The sequence below is a fragment of the Pleurodeles waltl genome, chromosome 4_2 (genome assembly GCF_031143425.1).
Source record: "Pleurodeles waltl isolate 20211129_DDA chromosome 4_2, aPleWal1.hap1.20221129, whole genome shotgun sequence".
NCBI classification, from domain to species: domain Eukaryota; kingdom Metazoa; phylum Chordata; class Amphibia; order Caudata; family Salamandridae; genus Pleurodeles; species Pleurodeles waltl.
The window spans coordinates 802,927,443-802,947,014 of record NC_090443.1 but is presented as its reverse complement, the minus strand read 5'-3'; the positions used below and the strand labels follow the sequence as shown (position 1 = coordinate 802,947,014).

At 43.3% G+C, this 19,572-nt stretch overlaps 1 protein-coding gene across 3 annotated transcripts in view; it reads left to right on the top strand.

Annotated features, from left to right (window-relative positions):
- The window catches only part of LOC138293309 (methylcrotonoyl-CoA carboxylase beta chain, mitochondrial-like), a 249,102-nt gene that overhangs the window by 60,633 nt on the left and 168,897 nt on the right, over positions 1-19,572 (top strand). For all 3 annotated transcript variants that reach the window (XM_069232456.1, XM_069232454.1, XM_069232455.1), the window contains exon 5: positions 5,205-5,383. In XM_069232456.1, the coding sequence (XP_069088557.1) occupies positions 5,205-5,383 (179 nt within the window). The remainder of the gene's footprint in view (positions 1-5,204; positions 5,384-19,572) is intronic.

Below are 19,572 nucleotides of genomic sequence, written 5' to 3'. Positions count from 1 at the left end.
CAAATAAATGCTGCAGTACTTTTTTTTCCAATTACGATGTATGCAGGTGTACCTTCTGGAGGGGCAATTTCTCCTACTTTAACTGGAATGAAAGCATCTCCCTTAAGCCCACTCTTTAACGTTTTGAAAAATGTAATTCGCGACTCCTTTTCACCAACTGACCTATCCCAGCACGGACCTAAGTGACATCACACTCATGTGCACAGCGGTCGACAAAGTCTTGTGGCTTGTCTCCCAGAACTCGATTTCACACAAAAGTAAATGCAAAATTATTGCGAGCACCAAATTAAAAATTAACACACCGATTCGTCTGTTTACTACAGGTAGGGGCTCAATCACTAGGGAAGCCTTACAGAATTTTTGACTGCGGCTTTTAGCTCGGACAGCTACTCGTTCGACTTCACCTTTCTCACATGCACAAGTAAAATTCGACCAGCAAATTTCACCCATAACAAATTCTAGATCCTCCTTGAGCACTCAGGAATCACCAATATCTGTCAAACTAACACTCCTTTGACACACACTCTAGGTATACTATTTGTCAACCAAGCACGATTGACCACACAAAGCAGATAAATTATAAACCAAGTGTCAGCAATACTCAATCCTCTGTAGTCTTAGACCACACAGGGTCAGTATACCAACAACCATGTGGGCAATTTTTGAGCACAGAGCGCCACACCCAAATGAAGTACGACGACTTCCCTATGTGCACCCTTTCGAGTACACACAGTCCCTAACAAACTATGTTGGAGTACGCATAACCACTATTTCTCGCAAACAGCACAATTCACCTGTGATTTGCTAAAGCATTGCAAGCGCAAACCCTAGTTCAATCACAAATCACACTAGGAACGCTGGAAACATCTTCAAACAAGCATTGGCAAAACCAAATTTTATCCCAACGAGAATTGGCAAAACCAAAGTTCAACATTCCTACAAGCACTGGTAAAACCAAATCTCCCAATTCTTTCCAAATGACATATAAGTAATAAAAACAGGACGTTTCCTTCCTAATGAGACAAAAACATCAGATGATACCCTCATATTGAGACATAACCATCCTCTGCTATTACCAAAATTGTGGGCATGTCCAGCCGAATATGTCTTTTGATAATTGATTTATAAGGTGACACGTATAGGTTAACCATTGATTACGCTTAGAGGTCGACACAAATCTTTGGACTCAGATAGGGGTGAGATACCATTCTGACAATCAACATTAACCTTATTAAACCAATAAACATCACTTTTAGTTTGGAGTCAGTAATTTATGCGCACCATCACCTACATGACAACGAATCACCACACCTGTTTAATAAAGTTCAAACATTTATTGCCCTTTTGGTTAACAGTGCTAGGATCACATAAATCAAGCGTAAGACCAAATGATAAAAGTACATGAACAACATGGGCTGACAAATCTTTGTAAGAATATTAAGCTATCCAGAATATTTAACATTAAGCATTCAAGAACCATTATGCAGAATAACAACAATAACAGATAAATTATATAAACAGAATACATTTAGTCATTGTAAATTAATTGTTTGCAATCAATTTATATGAAACTTTCAAATTTAGATTGTGACATCCTCAACTATTACTCAGATTTGAAAAGCATGTTTGGGCTTCATGCAGAAAGAAAAGAAGACAAAAATTAATTTGGAAAACATCTGACTATGGCGTTAACAAAAAAATAGTGGCTGGGTTTTCTAAAGAGAGGAAACAAAAAAATCTGCAAGAAAGACAAATGTGCATTTAGTTATATCTCTCCTAAATGAATCAGCAAGCAGCAATATCTTCATCAGTGGAGCATCTTCTGGTCTTCTTAATTGGGCAGGGACATAGGGAACAGTTCAGTAAAATTGGTTGTAATGCATCTGAACCATCAGTGGCAGAAAGCTAAAGGCACAGCACATCGTTACACTAGCTTAGAGAGTAGAACACTGCAGACAACTGAGAACAGATGAGAAAACAGAAGAACTTCCCTTACATCGCGTGAGTATATTAAAACCCTAGAAAGCAACTAGCTAAGCTTCTATTGGTCAGCCTATGAGGTGGTTTAGGTCAGAGCCAATAAACATTAATCCATGTTCTCAGAAGTATCTTTTCTTCATTTTCTGCACCCACGATTGGCTCATCATCTCTCACTGCAGCCACCAGTTTCTGCAGCAGAATACAATTGTTGCAGGTTATACATGAGCACTGGAGACTATTGTTCCAGGTTACACACTATCTCATACCAGGAAGACAAACAAATGTTCCAACATAAGGACATAACTTTTCCACAGTGAACAAGTCAGACAGGATGCTTAGAGAAACTTAGGGTGTCATTATGACCCCAGCGGTGAGTGTTAATGTGGCAGTAGTACCGCCAACAGGCTAACGGTACATACCGCCATATTATGAGAATGGCAGGTTCGCTGCAGCCCTACCGGTGACAGGGAATTCCTTCCCTGTCACTGGTAGGCGGCTCCCCCACCCTCCCCCACCACACACCTGACACCTACCACCACCCCTACCCCCACTCTCGATCCAAAGCCCTCCCACCCCCCATACACCCACTAAACCCCCTCCCCGACATTTAAATATCCCCCCACCCCTGATCCAAACACACACATCCCTGATCCCCACTGATCATCACACACACACACACCCTCTGATCATCACACGCACACACCCGCAGACATGCACCACGCATACGCACGCTGGCATACATGCATTGACACACGCATACTTCCAGACATGCTCGCATACATTCTTACACACAATCACACTGCCATGCAGACACGCACTCACTTCACCATTCTTACATAGATTCACTCACATGCATACAACACACACACACATTCACACACTCACTCACACATTCATGCACACACACACACAACACCCCCCCACCCTTCCACCCCTGTCGGAAGCCTGACTTACCTTGAGCGGGAGGTCTTCTGGCAGGGAACGGAAAGGGGCGCTGCTACCGCAGCAGCGCCCTTCCAGCAGAACAGCACCAGGCCGTATTACTTGTCATAATACAGTTGGATGCATTCTACTGGCATGGCGGAGCTGGTGGTAGCAGCACCACCTTACCACCGTCTGCCTTCATGAACAGTGCCAGATTTTTGCCCTTCTTGTGGCGGAAGTCCAGCAGTGCTCATAATGTGGCGGACGGATGGTAGGCGCGGTGGCAGTATTTTGGCGACCGTCACTGCGGTAGTAGCCAGTTTTTACCGCCAATGTCAAAATAACCACCATAATTTGCAGTGTTTACACTTCTAAAAACATTGCTTCTGGGATATTACTGAATCATGAGGCCTTTTTTTAAATAATGCTAAACATGATGAATAAAACATTTCATAATATTTAAACTATTAATCCTTTTAATACATGTTAATACTAATCCCTTTAATACATATTAATATTCATTTTTCAATACATCTAATTATGAATAATCAAAATACATTTTCATTAGACAACTATTTTTATAAAGTTGAACCAGATGGTGGCTGCCACTAAGGTGCTCATATTTCCAAAACACGTTTTAAGTTTGCACATTATTTTGTTTTGTTATAGTATCAGAATTTGTATTAATAATGTTTGCACCCCATCACAAACGAAAGTCATAACTTCTTGAAGGTTCTGCTAACTTTAATTGTATAGATTAGAAGACTCCTTTGCCTTTTATACATCCCTGTTTTTGTTTCTATTTTAAATGGGTGGATGGCCAAGGAGCTTTCATTTCGTTTCTACTTTAGTTACTTTGTCATGGAACAAAAGTAAGGACTTGAGTGATGACTCCCTTTCTACCTTACCTTGTTTTTTCATTGAAACAAAAAGAGGAAAGTTATGAAGACAAGTGCTTCGAATATAGCACATATTTCCTTTCTGTGAAACAAACAATAATAAAATACCCTGTCCCGGCCACACATATGAGAAGCAGCCAGGAGGAACGGGAGTGGGTGTCAGATAAGGCACACACGGTGGGAGGGTGGAAGGGAGGTAGGAGAGGGTGACCGGGTGAAGGAACAGTGAGTGCACACAGGAATGATTGGTAATTAAGAAATTAGATAAATTCATTAATGAGAGGGGTGCAGGAGGGAAGAGATGGAGGAATAGGGCATACAGTGGCATGATCAGAAGAGGAACCAGGAGGAAGCCAGAAAAACAGACATATTTATAGTGGTCAAGTAGTACCTCCTGTAGTTCATTGCAAGCACTGATGCAGAGGTGGAAGGCTGCGCCCAAACAGCCAGTAACTTTAGATGAGAGAGGATCCTTCCACTGGATGGAGTGAAGACATGATTAACGAAGTCTGAAGCTAATGGCTGAGAGGAGATGGACAAAGTGCGCTTGTGGTTTCTTGGGGCTAATTCAACGCCCACTTTATAGTAAGCAATAAATCTGATTGTCACTTGCACTCTCAAAATCCAGATTTGTGTAGAGGTGGCAGTGTTGTTCTCAGGTGATGAAATAACTGGTAGTAATGTAGTTGACCCCGCATAGGGCATGCGTCTTTACAAAATACATTAGTTTCTTAGCTCTTCCACTCTTAAGAGACATTGAACTTGGCTGAATCTGGTGAGAACTGGTCACTTAAATATCCTCTAGGCTAACTAAAAAGAAAAAGCCTAATTTCGGGTAGTTGGGTACTCCTCTGTGCTTTCTTGAAAAAAAGCTGCAGAGAAATAAAAGTAAAAGCCCTATGGCTGCTATATTGTTTTTCAAAGTTAATTTTTGTGTGAGGGATAGTGCCAGACTTCTACAATGGAGTGCAGTTAAAATATTTTGATTGAAACATTAATGTATCCATCTCCTGATATAGGTATTGGATCACATAGGCACAGTTCCAGTCTCTAGTACTTTCAGGCAGAGCATGTAGCCCCTCAACTGTAATACTGTTTCGAATTTAAAAGTTAGCGAGATCCTCACAGTCAACTCCATACAAGATCATATCGAGTTGGATATCATTGGCATTTATATGCTAGGTGATCTCGAGCTCGACTAGGTCACACTGTGATCTCCATTAAACATCAGTAAATACTGAATTGGCCCAGTGAGGTAGATGAGCTTTAGGTAACCCTACAAGATAAGTCTTACCATGGACACATCCTGTTGAAACCACTGTGAGGACATAAGCAAATCATTTGTTGTTTCTAGCAGTTACTTAAGTGGTTACTCTTATTGGTTCTTCTTATCAACACAAGGTGGCAGTGGTTTGTGGCTCTTGTACAGCTGGTGGTGCGTATACGCCAACGATGGCAGAAGAGACGGTCATCGTAGACAAAATTGGAACAATATTTCTGGCCGGACCCCCTTTGGTTAAGGCTGCCACTGGAGAAGAGGTGTCTCCTGAAAACCTGGGAGGTGCAAAGCTTCATGCCAGGTATGAATTTAGTTGTATTTTAACTTGCTTGGTTCATTAAAATGTTGGTATCTCATAATGCATCTTATACAATCCACCTCCCTATCACTCTGGCCATATATATTGTGTTGTCTGTTTTGGAGGTAGCGTACACTTTTTCAAACCTATTGTTGAGTTTTGTAAATAACCGTAAATGCAGTTCAAAATATTTTCCAAACGGCAATCAGTTTTTTTTTTACAGGATTTTTTACACAAAACTATGCGACGCTGCGAATAATGCAATTTTGAACTGCCGCGGAGATGGAAAACTAGTGTAACATGTTATGCTGATTACAGATTTGACAAAGTGCATTTTTCTGCAAATTTTTAAATACTCTTTTTTTTTTTTTTATCTGACACTAGCACTTTCCATCCGTGCTCAGTCTTTTGGTTGCTATCGCCTGTAAGAAAGGTCTGCATTCTTCAGAAAAAAATGCGGTGTTACTCTTAGGCCCTCTTTTTAAGTGACCCATAATTTCTGATTCGCCTGGTAACAGGAATTACTCTCTGCAACGGGAATTATCTACTGAAAACGTAATTGTGTGTCACAGGAAAACCATTACTTTTTTACACCCAGACGTTTCACTAGGAAAACATGATAAAATGTGCAGGAAAAAAAGCCCATCAATGACGTAAAATCTGTGGGAGTCAGTGCACATCTATTGAACCCTGCTGGTTATTACGTTTGGGTACAGGAATACTATGTGATATTCCAGTTAGTCTCTGATCGGTCCCTCGCCTCTATATTCCCCCTTCTCTGTCCGACATCATTGTTGAATCTCCTTGCTTACTGCCCTCGAAATTGGGCCTCTATTCTTTATCACCTAATTTCCAAATATACTGACGACAAGTAAAATAGAAATGAAGTGTGGTGATGGACCAACAAATTAGTATGCAAACTGCAGGTCACAGGTTACCGTTCTAGGGGCAACTTGGCTGTTCATCCTTTCCAGATCAGTAACTTTGAACTATGTTAAATCTAATTGAATTGTCATAGCATTTGGATAAACCAGGTGGGAGTAAAAACACTCCTTACAAAACAAGTCATTACTGTTATCATTACGAAAGAGAAGTAATGTTAGAAGCCATTTTTCAACCAGTTGCTATGTGTTTGTGGCTTATGTTACATGGCAGAACATTTTGACTGTTTCCTGCCTGTTAACATAGAGAAGATTGAGACAATGAAGGGCCTAAAATTCAAAGAGGCAAATTTTAGCTGCTTGCTGGTCATAAATTAATTATATTTAACAATGAAGAAGGGCCTGGCGTTTAACCACAACACACCAAAACACGTAGAACTGTTAATGCTTGTACCATTTCAGAAATGGCAGGCGCTTGATGGCTGGTTAGATGTGTTTACTACCTTGATCCACATTACTAGTGAGGGTTGGACTGGGAACCAGAAAAAAGGTATCTTGTTTGGTTTTAAAAATGGACTAGACACTTTGTTCTAACAGGCTTTGGTCCTTAAAAGCCTCAAAAACACATCAGCAGTACATTTATTGATTTTGAGGGGTGTGTGTATTTCTGATCTGTTGTATAACTTCACCTTCACATTTAGTAAGGTAGACCCTTACTAACTTGAGAACTCCTTTTTTCTCAGGCAAGTGTCGGCCATATCTCTTCCTCCATGATCCTTAGTGGAGACCAATTTTATGTGGCGTCCCACAGAACTTTTTGCTGTCCTTAGTTTTGTGTCTATGTTTATCCTTTTGTACAGCTCAACCTGTCTTTTGGGGTTTACTTTAACATGTACACCCCAGACATCCATGTTCTGCTAAAAAAGGATGTCAACCTGGATGTAACTTTTATTACTTTACAGCTATGTATGACGGCTTCCTATGACTGAATGGGCTCAATATGGCTGAAGGTGAATTGTGACAGTACTGAGGCTTTGTTTTTTGTGGCATTAGGGAGCATTGTGCTATTCTTCAGGGCAACAGAGATTGTCCAAGACCATTCAATAGTTAAAAAAGAAAAAAAAAAAAAAAAAAGTTTAGAGGTTGCAAGGTTCATGATGATGTATGTATTCCTGGTGACCCAAGAGGAAATGCTTTCCCTGGTTTTATTTTTAGGAAAACTATTGCTTGTACTGCTCCATAGGGTTTGGTTTTGGTGATTTTCACAACATTTCCTCATGCTTTGTAGTATTTCTCCGCGTACGACTCTTATACTATATGTTCCATCTCCAACAATATGCCCAGAAGGGGCTTTGTGTAGCCCAGTATGCTTTCTATGCAATTGATTTGAAGTTCCTTTAGTACATCCTGAAAGAATGTCTTCCTACACTTTCACTTCATTCACCTTTATTCTTCTTGTTTTCAAAGAAATCATAACAGTATTTCATATTTCAGTGTCTCTTCTTCGTCGCTTTCCTATTGCTTCGTTGTGTACTGTTTACTCAGATACTGCTGCGTGATAACCTGTTTCCCTATTGTTTCCTTTCATCTTTTTCCGTTGCTCACTATGATGTTGTTTTTTTACAAAATGACGTTCAGTAATCCTAGTCTTCCAGAGTGACCATTCTAAAGGACTCACTTCTGTCTAGTGCGATGTACCTGTGTCGCTCAGCTCATTAGTTGCACTGGGATTTCAGTGGCAGCATTAGTGTACTTGGTAATTTGGATGATGTTCTATACCTTAAGTCCCAAAGTATATCAATATTCAACTTTGTGTAATTGAAGCTGAGGAGACATTGAAATCTTACCATAATAGTGGTGTGGGATTTTGTTTAATTTTTTTATTTCACTGAGGTGGTAAATGTGAACCAGGACGTCTGCAAATTCCAAACTCAACTGATTCATGCCAGACAATCTGCAAGGATACCAGAATGGAGAAACCTCCCCAGTTATTGCCAATTGGTGTCTGTAACCATTCTCCCTAAGAACAAACACCTGGCGCTCATTGTTAGGCAGCGCTTTAACAGAACTTTTTGTGAATGTTTTGGCAGTCTACACAAGCAAAGAACAGGTCTTTGAGCTGCATTTATCTGGAAGCAGAGCCTATTTTGTGTACATTTAAATGTCTAGATCGTCTGTGATCAAAGTATTCGTGTCTTCAGAATGTAACACTTTAAAAAACAATGGCTCTTCCAAAAACAGTTTTACACCTGCGCCAGAATACCACCAACTCCGGGCACTCTGCATCTTGTCTTTTTGTAGTTATTTTTTTGCTGAGACTCCAGCTCTGAATTATGATATGCCGGTACTCTTTCCCCATACCATATTCTGTTTTCACGTGTTTGCTGCTTTTGTGCTATTTTGTGTATAGTCTGGATTATAAGTCCCATACACATTGTCTCTTATATCCTCAAACGTTTCTCAGAAATTACATTACATACAGATACAAGTAGAATAATATCTGCTAGAAACAAGTAATTGTAGATTCCTTACCTAAGAATTTCCCCAGGCATCAGTCTGGAGCTGAAGATTTTTATCAAGCACTACCCCTGCGTGCTGTTAGGTGGCATTGATCAGCTCCGTGTCCGGCGGTGTCGTCTGTGCAGGATATGACATCACAGGTCCCATATAAGTGCCACCCCAGCACAGCGACATCCGTTCTTTACTTTCCACACCAACCAGCGCTGATCCGAAGAAAGAGCTACCTCTCAGTCACTTTTTATCAGATAGAAACATCTAGTTGCAGATTCTCTACCTTAGAGTTTCCCCAGGTGTCAGTCTGGATCTTGAGATTTTTCTCAAGAAGTACCCTGATGCACTGTTAGGTGGCGTTGATCAGTCCTTTGTGCCGAATATGAAGGCACGGTTCCTATATAGGCACTACCCTGGGGTGCTGACATCAGTTGTTTCTTTCTGTGCCAGCCAGCGCTGATCCAAAGAAAGAGCTAGCTCTCAGTCATTTTTTGACTGGTCTTTTTTGACCTTTTTCAAAACTTTTTTTGAGTATTTAACTCCAGGAGCGTCGAGGGATGTAATCTTGCAAGACTGGTTTCAAGCCCTATGTATCCTGTCATCGAGGGATGTCCATGACAGAGGCGCACCTTGTGCACCTTTGGTGTTAGGAACGCAACCCCGACCTGAAGTCATGCTCTGAGTCCCAGGCTATGAATCCGAAAGCTTTGAGGGAGCAGTCCCTTAAGCTTCTGGTGCCCGTTGCTCGCCTCAGCATAAGTCTCAGTCAAGAGGAAGATCTTGGGATCGGTCGCAGAGCCCCCCTCCCCGGGACGATCGGGTAAGTCGAGACACATGAAGAAATCGAACAAAGCGAAGCATTCTTCAACTTCACTTCGTCAGCTGACAAGTCGAGGGAGTGTTGTCAATCTAGGCTTCCCTCTGCAGAACCTGGATCAGGGTTAACTCTGCGCTTCCCCAAGTTTCCGGGAGCTGGAGCAACCACTGCCCAATTCAAGGAGCTTCATTTTTGGGTAGTCCTACTGCGCAGGTGCGCCTTCGACCCTTGGAGTCAGAAGGGGCCCCTTTAGGTTTTGCGCCAGGGGCTTTGGCCTCAGCTCGAGGGGCATCCATGGATCCCTTGCTGGATCTAGGCCGGCCCCGATGTCAACCCTCTCAGCGCCACCCATGCCCGGTGCCCCATCCTAATTGGTGACACAGAGCCGGATCGGCATCGTACGACCCTGAATTCAGCACTGACCGAGGCTTTGTTCTCTATGATCCTGAGCCTTACTACTGTGGGCTAGGTTACGGTGAGGAAGGAGAGGGGTCAAAATACCAGCTCCAAGACCCCATGGACTGGTGTATGGGCCTGGGTGAAGCCAGTGGACTGGATACCTCACCTAATACTGGCATGCTCTCTCTCCCTACCATGTCTACGGAGGAGGGAGCTTCATATTCTGTGGTGTTCCAGAGAGCAGCCGAGGTCCTGTACCTTAAGCTGCCTATGGTGGCAGCCATGGCTAAGCTCTTTCCAGAAGTGCTTCAGTCTGGGGCTTAATCCTCTGAAACCCTGCTTCTCTTTAAAGAAGTCCTTAAAGATGTCCTACTGGGTACCTGGTCCAAACCCAGCACACGGACTCCTGTGAACAGAACAGTTGCACACCACCATCTCCGTGCACTGGGTGACCCAGGTTTCCTGATGCAACACCCCACCCTGAAAGCTGGTCATCTAGGGCTCTACCTCCCACGGTGCTTTCCCTTACACACCCCCGGATAGGGAATCCAAGAGGCTTGACGCACTTGGTGAATAAGATGTTTTCTTCCTTCAGCCTGGCATTGAGGTCCGTGAACACCGCATGCCTTTTGGGCCATTATTCCCACTCGCTGACAGATACAGTTATGCAACTGCTGCCACAGGTCTCGGCGGAGGACCAGGCTGTACTCTCCTAAGCAGTTGATGATGGGAAGAGACACAGCCAAGTTCACAATCTGATGTGGACTGAACATGACTTACTCACTGGGTAGAGCGATTGCTTCAACAACGAACTTGAGGTGCCACACCTGGTTGAGGATGTTTGGCTTTTCGGGGGATGTCCAGGTTAATCTTATGGACATGCCTTTTGATGACATCTGTCTCTTCAGAGAGAAAGCAGACTTGGTGCTCGAGCGCTTCAAGGATTCTCATGCTACGGCTATGTCCTTAGGCCTTGCAGCAGCCCCTCGGCTTTTTGCCCATTTTGTGGCTATGAAAGAGACACCTAGCCACGTCCGTTCACCTCCAGCGACTGTGCCTAGCATGCTGCCCAACCTCTGTCTGGCTGGGGACGTGGGATCCACCGTCCTCGTGGATCAGGGAGGCAATGGTCTGCCCAGTCCACCCTCCCCCACCATTTCTGCCCCCCCCCCCCCACCGTAGCTGTTCCAAACCTTCCTACTGTGACTCTCCCTCACCAAGGACCAGTCGGAGGCAGGATTCGCTATCACCTGCTCCGCTGGCAATCCATCACCTCAGATAGGTGGGTTTTTCAGACAGTCCCAAGGGGCTACTACCTCCCTTTTGAGACTACCCTTCCACCCATGCCACTATCCTACAATTAGATGACAGAGGATCACTTGGCACTTTTCCGAGAGGAAGTTACAGCTCTCTTGGCCAAGGGAGCCATAGGGAGGGTTCCTGTGTTAGAAATAGGCTGTGGTCGCTATTCCTGCTACCTTCTGGTACTAGGACCTCCATCCTTTCCTAGACGTTCGGTCCTGCAATCTCTTTGCCTAGAAGGAGATGTTCAAAATGCTCCCTCTGGTTCAGATTCTATCTGCCCTGGACCCAGGAGGCTTGACGGTAGCATTGGACTTGCAGGAAGCGTATTTTCATATCCCCTTCCTGCCTGCCCACAGACGTTACTTGCGGTTTAGGGTAGTCCATAAGCACTTTAAGTTCACTGTACTCCCTTTTGGCCCTACCAGCTCTCCTCGGGTGTTCACCCAGGTGATGGTGATGGTTGCAGCTCATCTGTGCATATCAGGGGTTTCAGTCTTCCGGGTATCTCGGCGACTGGGTGTTTAAGGTGGGTTCACCACAGGCTGTTGCCTCCCACCTCCAGACTACGGTGGACCTCCTACATTCATTGGGTTTCTCTATAAATGTGCCAAAGTCATACCTGACTCCCTCTCAGACACTTCCTTTTATCTGAGCTATTCTGGACAAAGTGCAGTTTTGGGCTTATCGTCCTGAGTGGCGAGTTCAGGATATTCAGGCTATGATACCGATGTTTGAGTCTCTATCCTGGATTTCGGTACAAATAACTCTTGAGGCTGCTGTGCCGCATGGCCTCCTGCCGGTGACACATGCTAGGTGTCACATGTGGGCTCTGCAGTGGGACCTGCGGTGCCAGTGAGCGCAGCATCTGGGGAATCTCTCCGACATGGTCCAGATCTAGGAGTGAACTGCCTGAGATCTATAGTGGTGGCTAAGGGACTAGGATTGGGTCAGAGGCAACTATTTTTGCTAAACTATTGTGAAATTGTATGTATCATTTCTTTAAAGCATCATTTAGTAAAAAGGTGTTGATGCATGTTGGTATTTTCCAAAAATATTCATAATTGAAAAGCAGAGCAACAACACTCAAGCGGTTATGGAAAACGTTAAAATATTCAGCCATTGGCAGAGCCAAACGTGCTGACATTGACTGTGCTTTTCGTGACACTTTTCTTCTCGAGTGGAACTCAGGCCTCCTGGATGCCTTTCCGCCCATATCACTTCTGCCTGGAATTCTCAAGAAGATTAAGAGCAACTGGGCACAAGTAATCCTTGTGGCTCCGGACTGAGTACAAAGAGTCTAGTATCCCAAGCTACTGAGTATGGCCGTCGATCCTCCAACCAGAGTGGAGGATCTTCTGATACAACAGTTGGGGAGGGTTCACCACCCAAACTTGCCCAGTCTCCAGCCTTCTTGCATGGAGATTAAGCCACAGCAGTTGAGAGGTTTTGACCTTCTGCCCAAAGTCTGCAACGTAGTCTTACCAGCCAGGTGTCCTTCCACTAAAACAGTATATGTAGTTGAAAAAACTTTGTGGCATGGTGCACAGACAAGCCTGTTGACCCCCTTTCTGCACCTCTTTCTTTGGGCCAGCAGGTCTCTACTAGGTGCAGTCTCAAAGGTTATCTGTCTGCCATTTCTGCATTTTTATGGTTGCCTGGCCAATCTTCCTTGTTTAAATCTTCTATTGTAAAAAGGCTCCTTAAGGGCCATACTCATATGTTTCCTCCATTTCTGTTTATTATTCCCCAGTGGGATTTGAATTTAGGTTTGGCGTTCTTGATGTACTCTCCTTTTGAGCCTCTCCACAATTGTCCTTTCAGGCTTCTCACTTTGAAAACAGCCTTCCTTGTGGCCATTACATCTTCCCGCAGGGTGAGTGAATCTACAGGCATTGTCATCTAAGCCACCCTACCTTTCCATCTATCCTGACAAAGTGGTGCTTCGCACTACGGCTTCCATTTTGTCAAAAGTGGTTCCGCCCTTTCATGTAGGCCAGTCCATCACCTTGCCTACTTTTTATGCACCCCCACATGCTTCTAAGAAACATCCACCACCTGGACCCAAAAAAAGCATTGGCGTTTTACCTTGATCGTAGAAAATAGTTACGGATGGATAGTTTGGTTACATAGGTGCGAAGAAAGGTCTGTAAGTGCAGAAGAGAACCATCTCCAGATGGGTCATTCTCTGCATTAAAATGTGCTACGCACTGGCTATGAAGCAACCCCCTGAGGGTTTGCGTGCTCATTCTACCAGTGCTAAATCTGTGGCCACTGTATTAGCACAGGGAGTTCTATTCCTGGCCATCTGTCAGATGCCAAAGTGGGCATCTCTGCACATGTTTACTAAACACTACTGCTTGGACAGTCAGGTCCATAGGGACGGGCATTTTGCCCATTCTGTCCTCCCGGATGTGGAAGTTATTAAAATATCTACTTGTCCATAGGACAGCTTGCTTTAAAAATCTGTTTGGCCTGTAAAACAAAAAAAAAAAGAAAAAACACTTTTCCTTTTGGTGCCACATATATCCTTTTTAATTCATGAAAGCCATAAATTAGCACTAATACAAGGACATCTTCCATGGGTGCACTTTTGTGACTTTCTTTAAGAATTGGGCCTGTAATTAGGTCTGGCATTACCCAAGACCTTTTGTTTTTATTCAAATTCTCTCTCTTTTTCTATCTATCTATTGACTGGCTTCAGTGTGAGCAGCGGCATTCTGCTCTTTCACAAGGAGCATATCATCCCACAAAGTAGTTTTATTCGGAGCCAGGATATGTTTGGCAATATGTAGTTTTTGAGAGCAAAAATTATTTTTATTTATGCCAATTTCTTTTTTTCTTTTTTATAATGGTGATGGCCTGGCAACTCCCACAGCTAAACAGTTGTACAAAAACCATTTCAAAACAAGACACACATTGACAAAGCTAAAAGGCTGACCACCAATATCAGAACGTTTGGCTTTGCCAATGCTTGTTTATTTTCATGTTTTGCATAACCCTTTGAGACCTGTTACCCTGTTTTTCCATTATGAATATTGTTTTTAAATACTATCATGCATTAACATGTTGTACTAAATGATGCTTTAAAGAAATGGTACCTAAAATTTCACAGTCGTTTAGCAAAACGTTTTTTTCCTAGTTACTTTTTTTGTGAACAATTTATTTTGAGAGCAGAGAATCATCAGTCTTGCTTTCAAGATTCTGCAAATAATTTCATCTAATCAGAGAGAATTATGGGAGCATTATAAGCAGCATCATTGTTAAACTTTGCACACCTCTGTATATATTTTTATACAGGAACCACTGTCAGTAGTGCATTCTTGGGGCTTACAACATTTCCTTGGAGTGCTCACCCTAATCACAAAGGTTTTGCATTAATGAACCATAAATACACGTTCAAGCAGCATTAAGATAAGAACACAAATATCACCTTAACTGCAGACAGTGCCCTTCCCTGATCCATAATGTTATTTGAACTGGCAGCTAAAGGGTTTGTGCTGCAGCGGTTTGGGGCTACTTGTCCAAAGGACAAAATAGACAGGAAAACCTGTTGTCATTGACCCCAAACAATATGTCCTGGGAGTCTGGCTAGAGGAATTCCACAACCCTGTGTCCTGCAGGACTTTCTAGTGTCATTTTAGATTGCATACCACCCTCCTGGGATGATATTGCTTGGGTATCTATTCTAAGGTAAGGAATCTGTACCTAGATGTCTCTCTCAGATAGACAAGTTACTTACCTTTGGTAACGCCTTATCTGGTAGAGACAATATCTAGTTGCAGATTCCTTACTGACCCATCTGTCGTCGTTGGACTCTTGCTGTAGGGAAGACTGCTGGTTTAAGGATGATAGTACTTATATTTGTAGGTGACAATGCCAATCCTTCAACAAAACGCAACTGTCGTCCCAACCCTTCCGGCTCACAAGCAATGCCTCACTAAAAACCCAAAGCAGTCAAAGGTGATTTGTGGCAGCCTTTACGGACTTTACTTGGACTCAAAAGTGTGACATCTCAGGGAGCGTCGTGGTTGACTCCTTTCTCACATTAACAACATGTCTCAGTCACACACAGGCAATAAAGAAGCTCCAGTAAAGTTTCAATAGGGTTTATTTTAGTAAAACTACAATCTGCGATAAGTTGCATGGGCTGCAATGATTAGGATAATGAACAGGGCAGGAAACAGAATGGTAAAGGAAAGAGTCATTAATACAAAGACAACCACCATCTTGCAGTAGCATGAAATAGCATGAGCTGTGTGATATGTCCTACTACGCTAGCATGTAGACCTAACCCCTAACCTAGAAGAGGTATGTTAAACCTCAATCTGCCAATGCCATGTCCATGAGAAGAGCTCCCAACCCTTGTTACCTTGGAATGAGGTCTCGAGCTTAGACTCTGCAGGGACACGAAGACTTGGTCAGTGTCAAGGCGATGTGCCGCATCGATAGCAGCAATGGCATCTGGTCGGAATCCCTCTGACTATTTGATTAAGTGAGGAGTATTTATACAGATCTACTTCGACCCCTGACGTAGGTTTGTTCCCAAACAATAGATAACAAGGCGTGCTTGAGACGATAATTAATATAAACAATTCCCTTGACAGCATGAAGAGGGAAAGTACCTAAAGTGAACACCTACAGTTTGTATTTGTCGCCTGATCTTGACACCTTAGCACGGTGGCACTGATAGTGCAAATCAAAACATGGGCCTAAGTCAAACTAAGGCAGCCATCTTAAAAGAAATAATCAAATAAATGCGTTAAAAACAGAGCAAGCTGAGTAGGGTAAAAGTCACTGGGTGACGAGGACACGAGTCTACAAGCCAAAGACTAAGCAAACTCCTGTATCCCCTTAAAATAAACTAGGACTCACTACACATCCATCATTCTTGCTGTGCAACTGATTTTACCGGACTCTCCTTGCAGGGCCCTAGTTTAGACGCACAAGTGGTCAGTGGTCTTTATGGCTTTGCACTTTTAGGGTGGAAAGATGCGAACAAATCTGACGTCAGCACTCTGGGATGGTGCCTATATGGGACCAGCAACATCATATCCGGTGCGGACCATTGCGTCAACAGATGCAGAGCCAATTGATGCCACCTTACCGTGCACAGGGGTACGTCTCTCAAAAAATCTCCGAACCCAGATTGATGGCTGGGGAAATTCTAAGGTAAGGAATCTGCAACTAGATATTGTCTGTACAGATAAGGCTTTACCGAAGCTAAGTAACTTGTCCGTTTGTGTTTCTGTGAAATCAGTTTTGTCAAAAATATGTTGGCTCTTCTGTTGTCAAGAAGATAAAATTGGTGTAATTCAGATGACACACTTTGTTTACCAAATGCGATTGATCAAATAACGCAGTTCCCCTATTACTCAAATCCCATTATTTGCATTTTTATTGTAATAGATGGATCCTGATGTAACCTCTTGACAAAATATATCACATTTACTGATAAAGAACGCATTAAATAGGTAACATGCTGTTAGTTCTTGTCTTTAAAGCATTCTAAAAAGCAACATGTCCAAAATTGTCATATCTGTTTGATCTTCAGTCTCCTTTTCTTGGGACCTCTTAACATAATTAGGTAATTCAATTCACATAGACTCAATTTCTGCTTCATCAATACGGTTATCCCTTTTGAATAAACACATATTTAGTCCTTGGATAGGCACAGAATGTATTTTATTACTAGCTGTGTTATGGCTACTGTTTGCATTCGATTCATTTTAACATTGTTAACATTGAATCTTTTTTTTGTAAATGTCTAAGGCGGGGTTGTAGGACAAATGGTTTAGATGGCAGTCGGGGGAGACACTAAGCCTAGTCAGCCTAACTTTGTTCTCTTTTTGGCTTCATGTCTTCTGTTGCATGCATGTTTAATTTGTCTGATTATTTTAATGTTAGAATACATATTTAAGATATTTGTCATTAAAATGCAGACTTTTATTGTTTGCAGCTAAAGCTTGTTGGCTAGGCCAATCAGTGAATTGTTTTCAAAAACTGTTATTATTTTGTTACAAAGATTAATGGAAGCTGAATTCTAAGTGTGGCCATGGCCCAGTGCCTTTTGAGTTGTGTAGGTTTCAGGTACGGCAGAAGGTGCCTCTTGAATGAAAACATAAGGGTTCTCATCTCAGTTAATCATTACCAAGCCAGAGGTAAATATCCTCCCTTGAGAATTAACTGATTTAAAATAAAGGAGGTTGTTGGACTTTTGCTTATGCAGGGTCATCCCCAGTCTTTTTGCCTCCTGCCTCCTAGTTTTTTCTGACCTGTTGCTGTTGGCTTTTCAACTCTGAGCACTTTACCACTGCTAACCAGTGCTAAAGTGCCTATGCTCTCTGTGTAAAATGTGTACGTAATTGGTTCTCCATGATTGGCATATTTGTTTTACTGTTAAGTCCCTAGTAAAGTGCACTAGAGGTGCCCAGGGCCTGTAAATCAAACGATACTAGTGGGCCTGCAGCACTGGTTGTGCCACCCACACAAGTAACTCTGTAATCATGTCTCAGACCTGCCACTGCAGTGTCTGTAAGTGTATTTTTACACTGTAAATTCGACTTGGCAAGTGTACCCACTTGCCAGGCCTAAACCTTCCCTTTTCTTACATGTAAGGCACCCCTAAGGTAGGCCCTAGGTAGCCCCAAGGGCAGGGTGCAGTGTATGGATAAGGTGGGACATATAGTAATGTAGTTTATATGTCCTGACAGTGAAATACTGCCAATTTGGTTTTTCACTGTTGCAAGGCCTGTCTCTCTCATAGGATAACATGGGGGCTACCTTTAAATATGATTAAAGTGTAGATTCCCCTAGAGAGTAGATGGACATGTGGAGTTTGGGGTCCCTGAACTCGCAATTTAAAAATACATCTTTTAGTAAAGTTTATTTTGAGATTGTGCGTTTGAAAATGCCACTTTTAGAAAGTGGGCATTTTCTTGCTTAAACCATTCTGTGACTCTGCCGTGTTTGTGGATTCCCTGTCTGGGTCAGTTTGACAGTTGGGTTGTTTTTCACCTCACACCAGACAGTGACACAAAGGGGGCTGGGGTGTAACCTGCATTTCCTGATTAGCCATCTCTGCTAGGAGGGAGGGGTGGAGTGGTCACTCTCATCTGAAAGGACTGTGCCTGCCTCTGACAATGCCGGCTCCAACCCCCTGCTGTGTGTCTGATGAGTTGCCTGGGCAAGGCAGGATTTCACAAGTAGGTGTGAGTCCCCTTTGAAGAAAGGTGACTTCAAAGACTAAAATGGGTATAAGAAGGGCACCCAAATCTACAGACTTCAGAAACACTTCTGGAACCAAGAGGAACCTCTGCCTGGAGAAGAGCTGATAGCTGAGGAAGAAGTGCTGCCCTGCCTGTGACTGTGCTTTGTGGAGCTTTCCTGCAGTGCTGCTTCTGCCAGAGTAAGAGGGCAAAGACTGGACTTTGTGTGCCTTCCATCTTGTGAAGAAATCTCCAAGGGCTTGATTTAGAACTTGCCTCCTGTTGTTTGAAGTCTCAGGGACAGCAAAGACGTCTCTCTGCCAGCACCTGGAGTCTCTGGAGAGACACCTGCCCTGACAAGTGGTGCCCTATCCAGTCCCTGGGCCCTTGAAAGGAAAGCTGGTGGAATCCAAGCAAATCGACTTCGGACGACTTTGGACCGACGCCGCTGCTGAATCTGGTAACCCCGCCTGCACCTGACGCCGTGACCTTCGCTGGAACGCGACGCTCTTCGCAGGCCCGATGCCGCAGTAGCCCCGCTGAAGTCCGCGACTCCGTGGAAGTCACCGCACCACGTCGTGACCAACGCCGCTCGAAGTGCGCGGATTCAACGTTTCACACAGACGCCGCGATTCCCGACTTCGCGCATCGGCTTGTTTTTACTCTTCACCAAAGGTACTGTACTTGGGGGTCTACACGACTCCATGTCCGGCACCGCTGGTGTCGGCTTGTTGGGAACGACTCCGTCACAACGCCGTGTTAACATCTCATTGAAGCATTTTTGTTTCTAAGTGCTATTTTTGAGTTTAACCTTTAAAAATTCATAACTTGACTTGTGTATGTCGGATTTTTCTCGTTTTGGTCTTGTTTTGTTTAGATAAATATTTCTTATTTTTCTAAACCGGTGTTGTGTCATTTTGTAGTGTTTTCCTGAAGTTACTGTGTGTGTTGGTACAAATACTTTACACCTAGCACTCTGAGGTTAAGCCTACTGCTCTGCCAAGCTGCCAAGGGGGTAAGCAGGGGTTAGCTGAGGGTGATTCTCTTTTACCCTGACTAGAGTGAGGGTCCTTG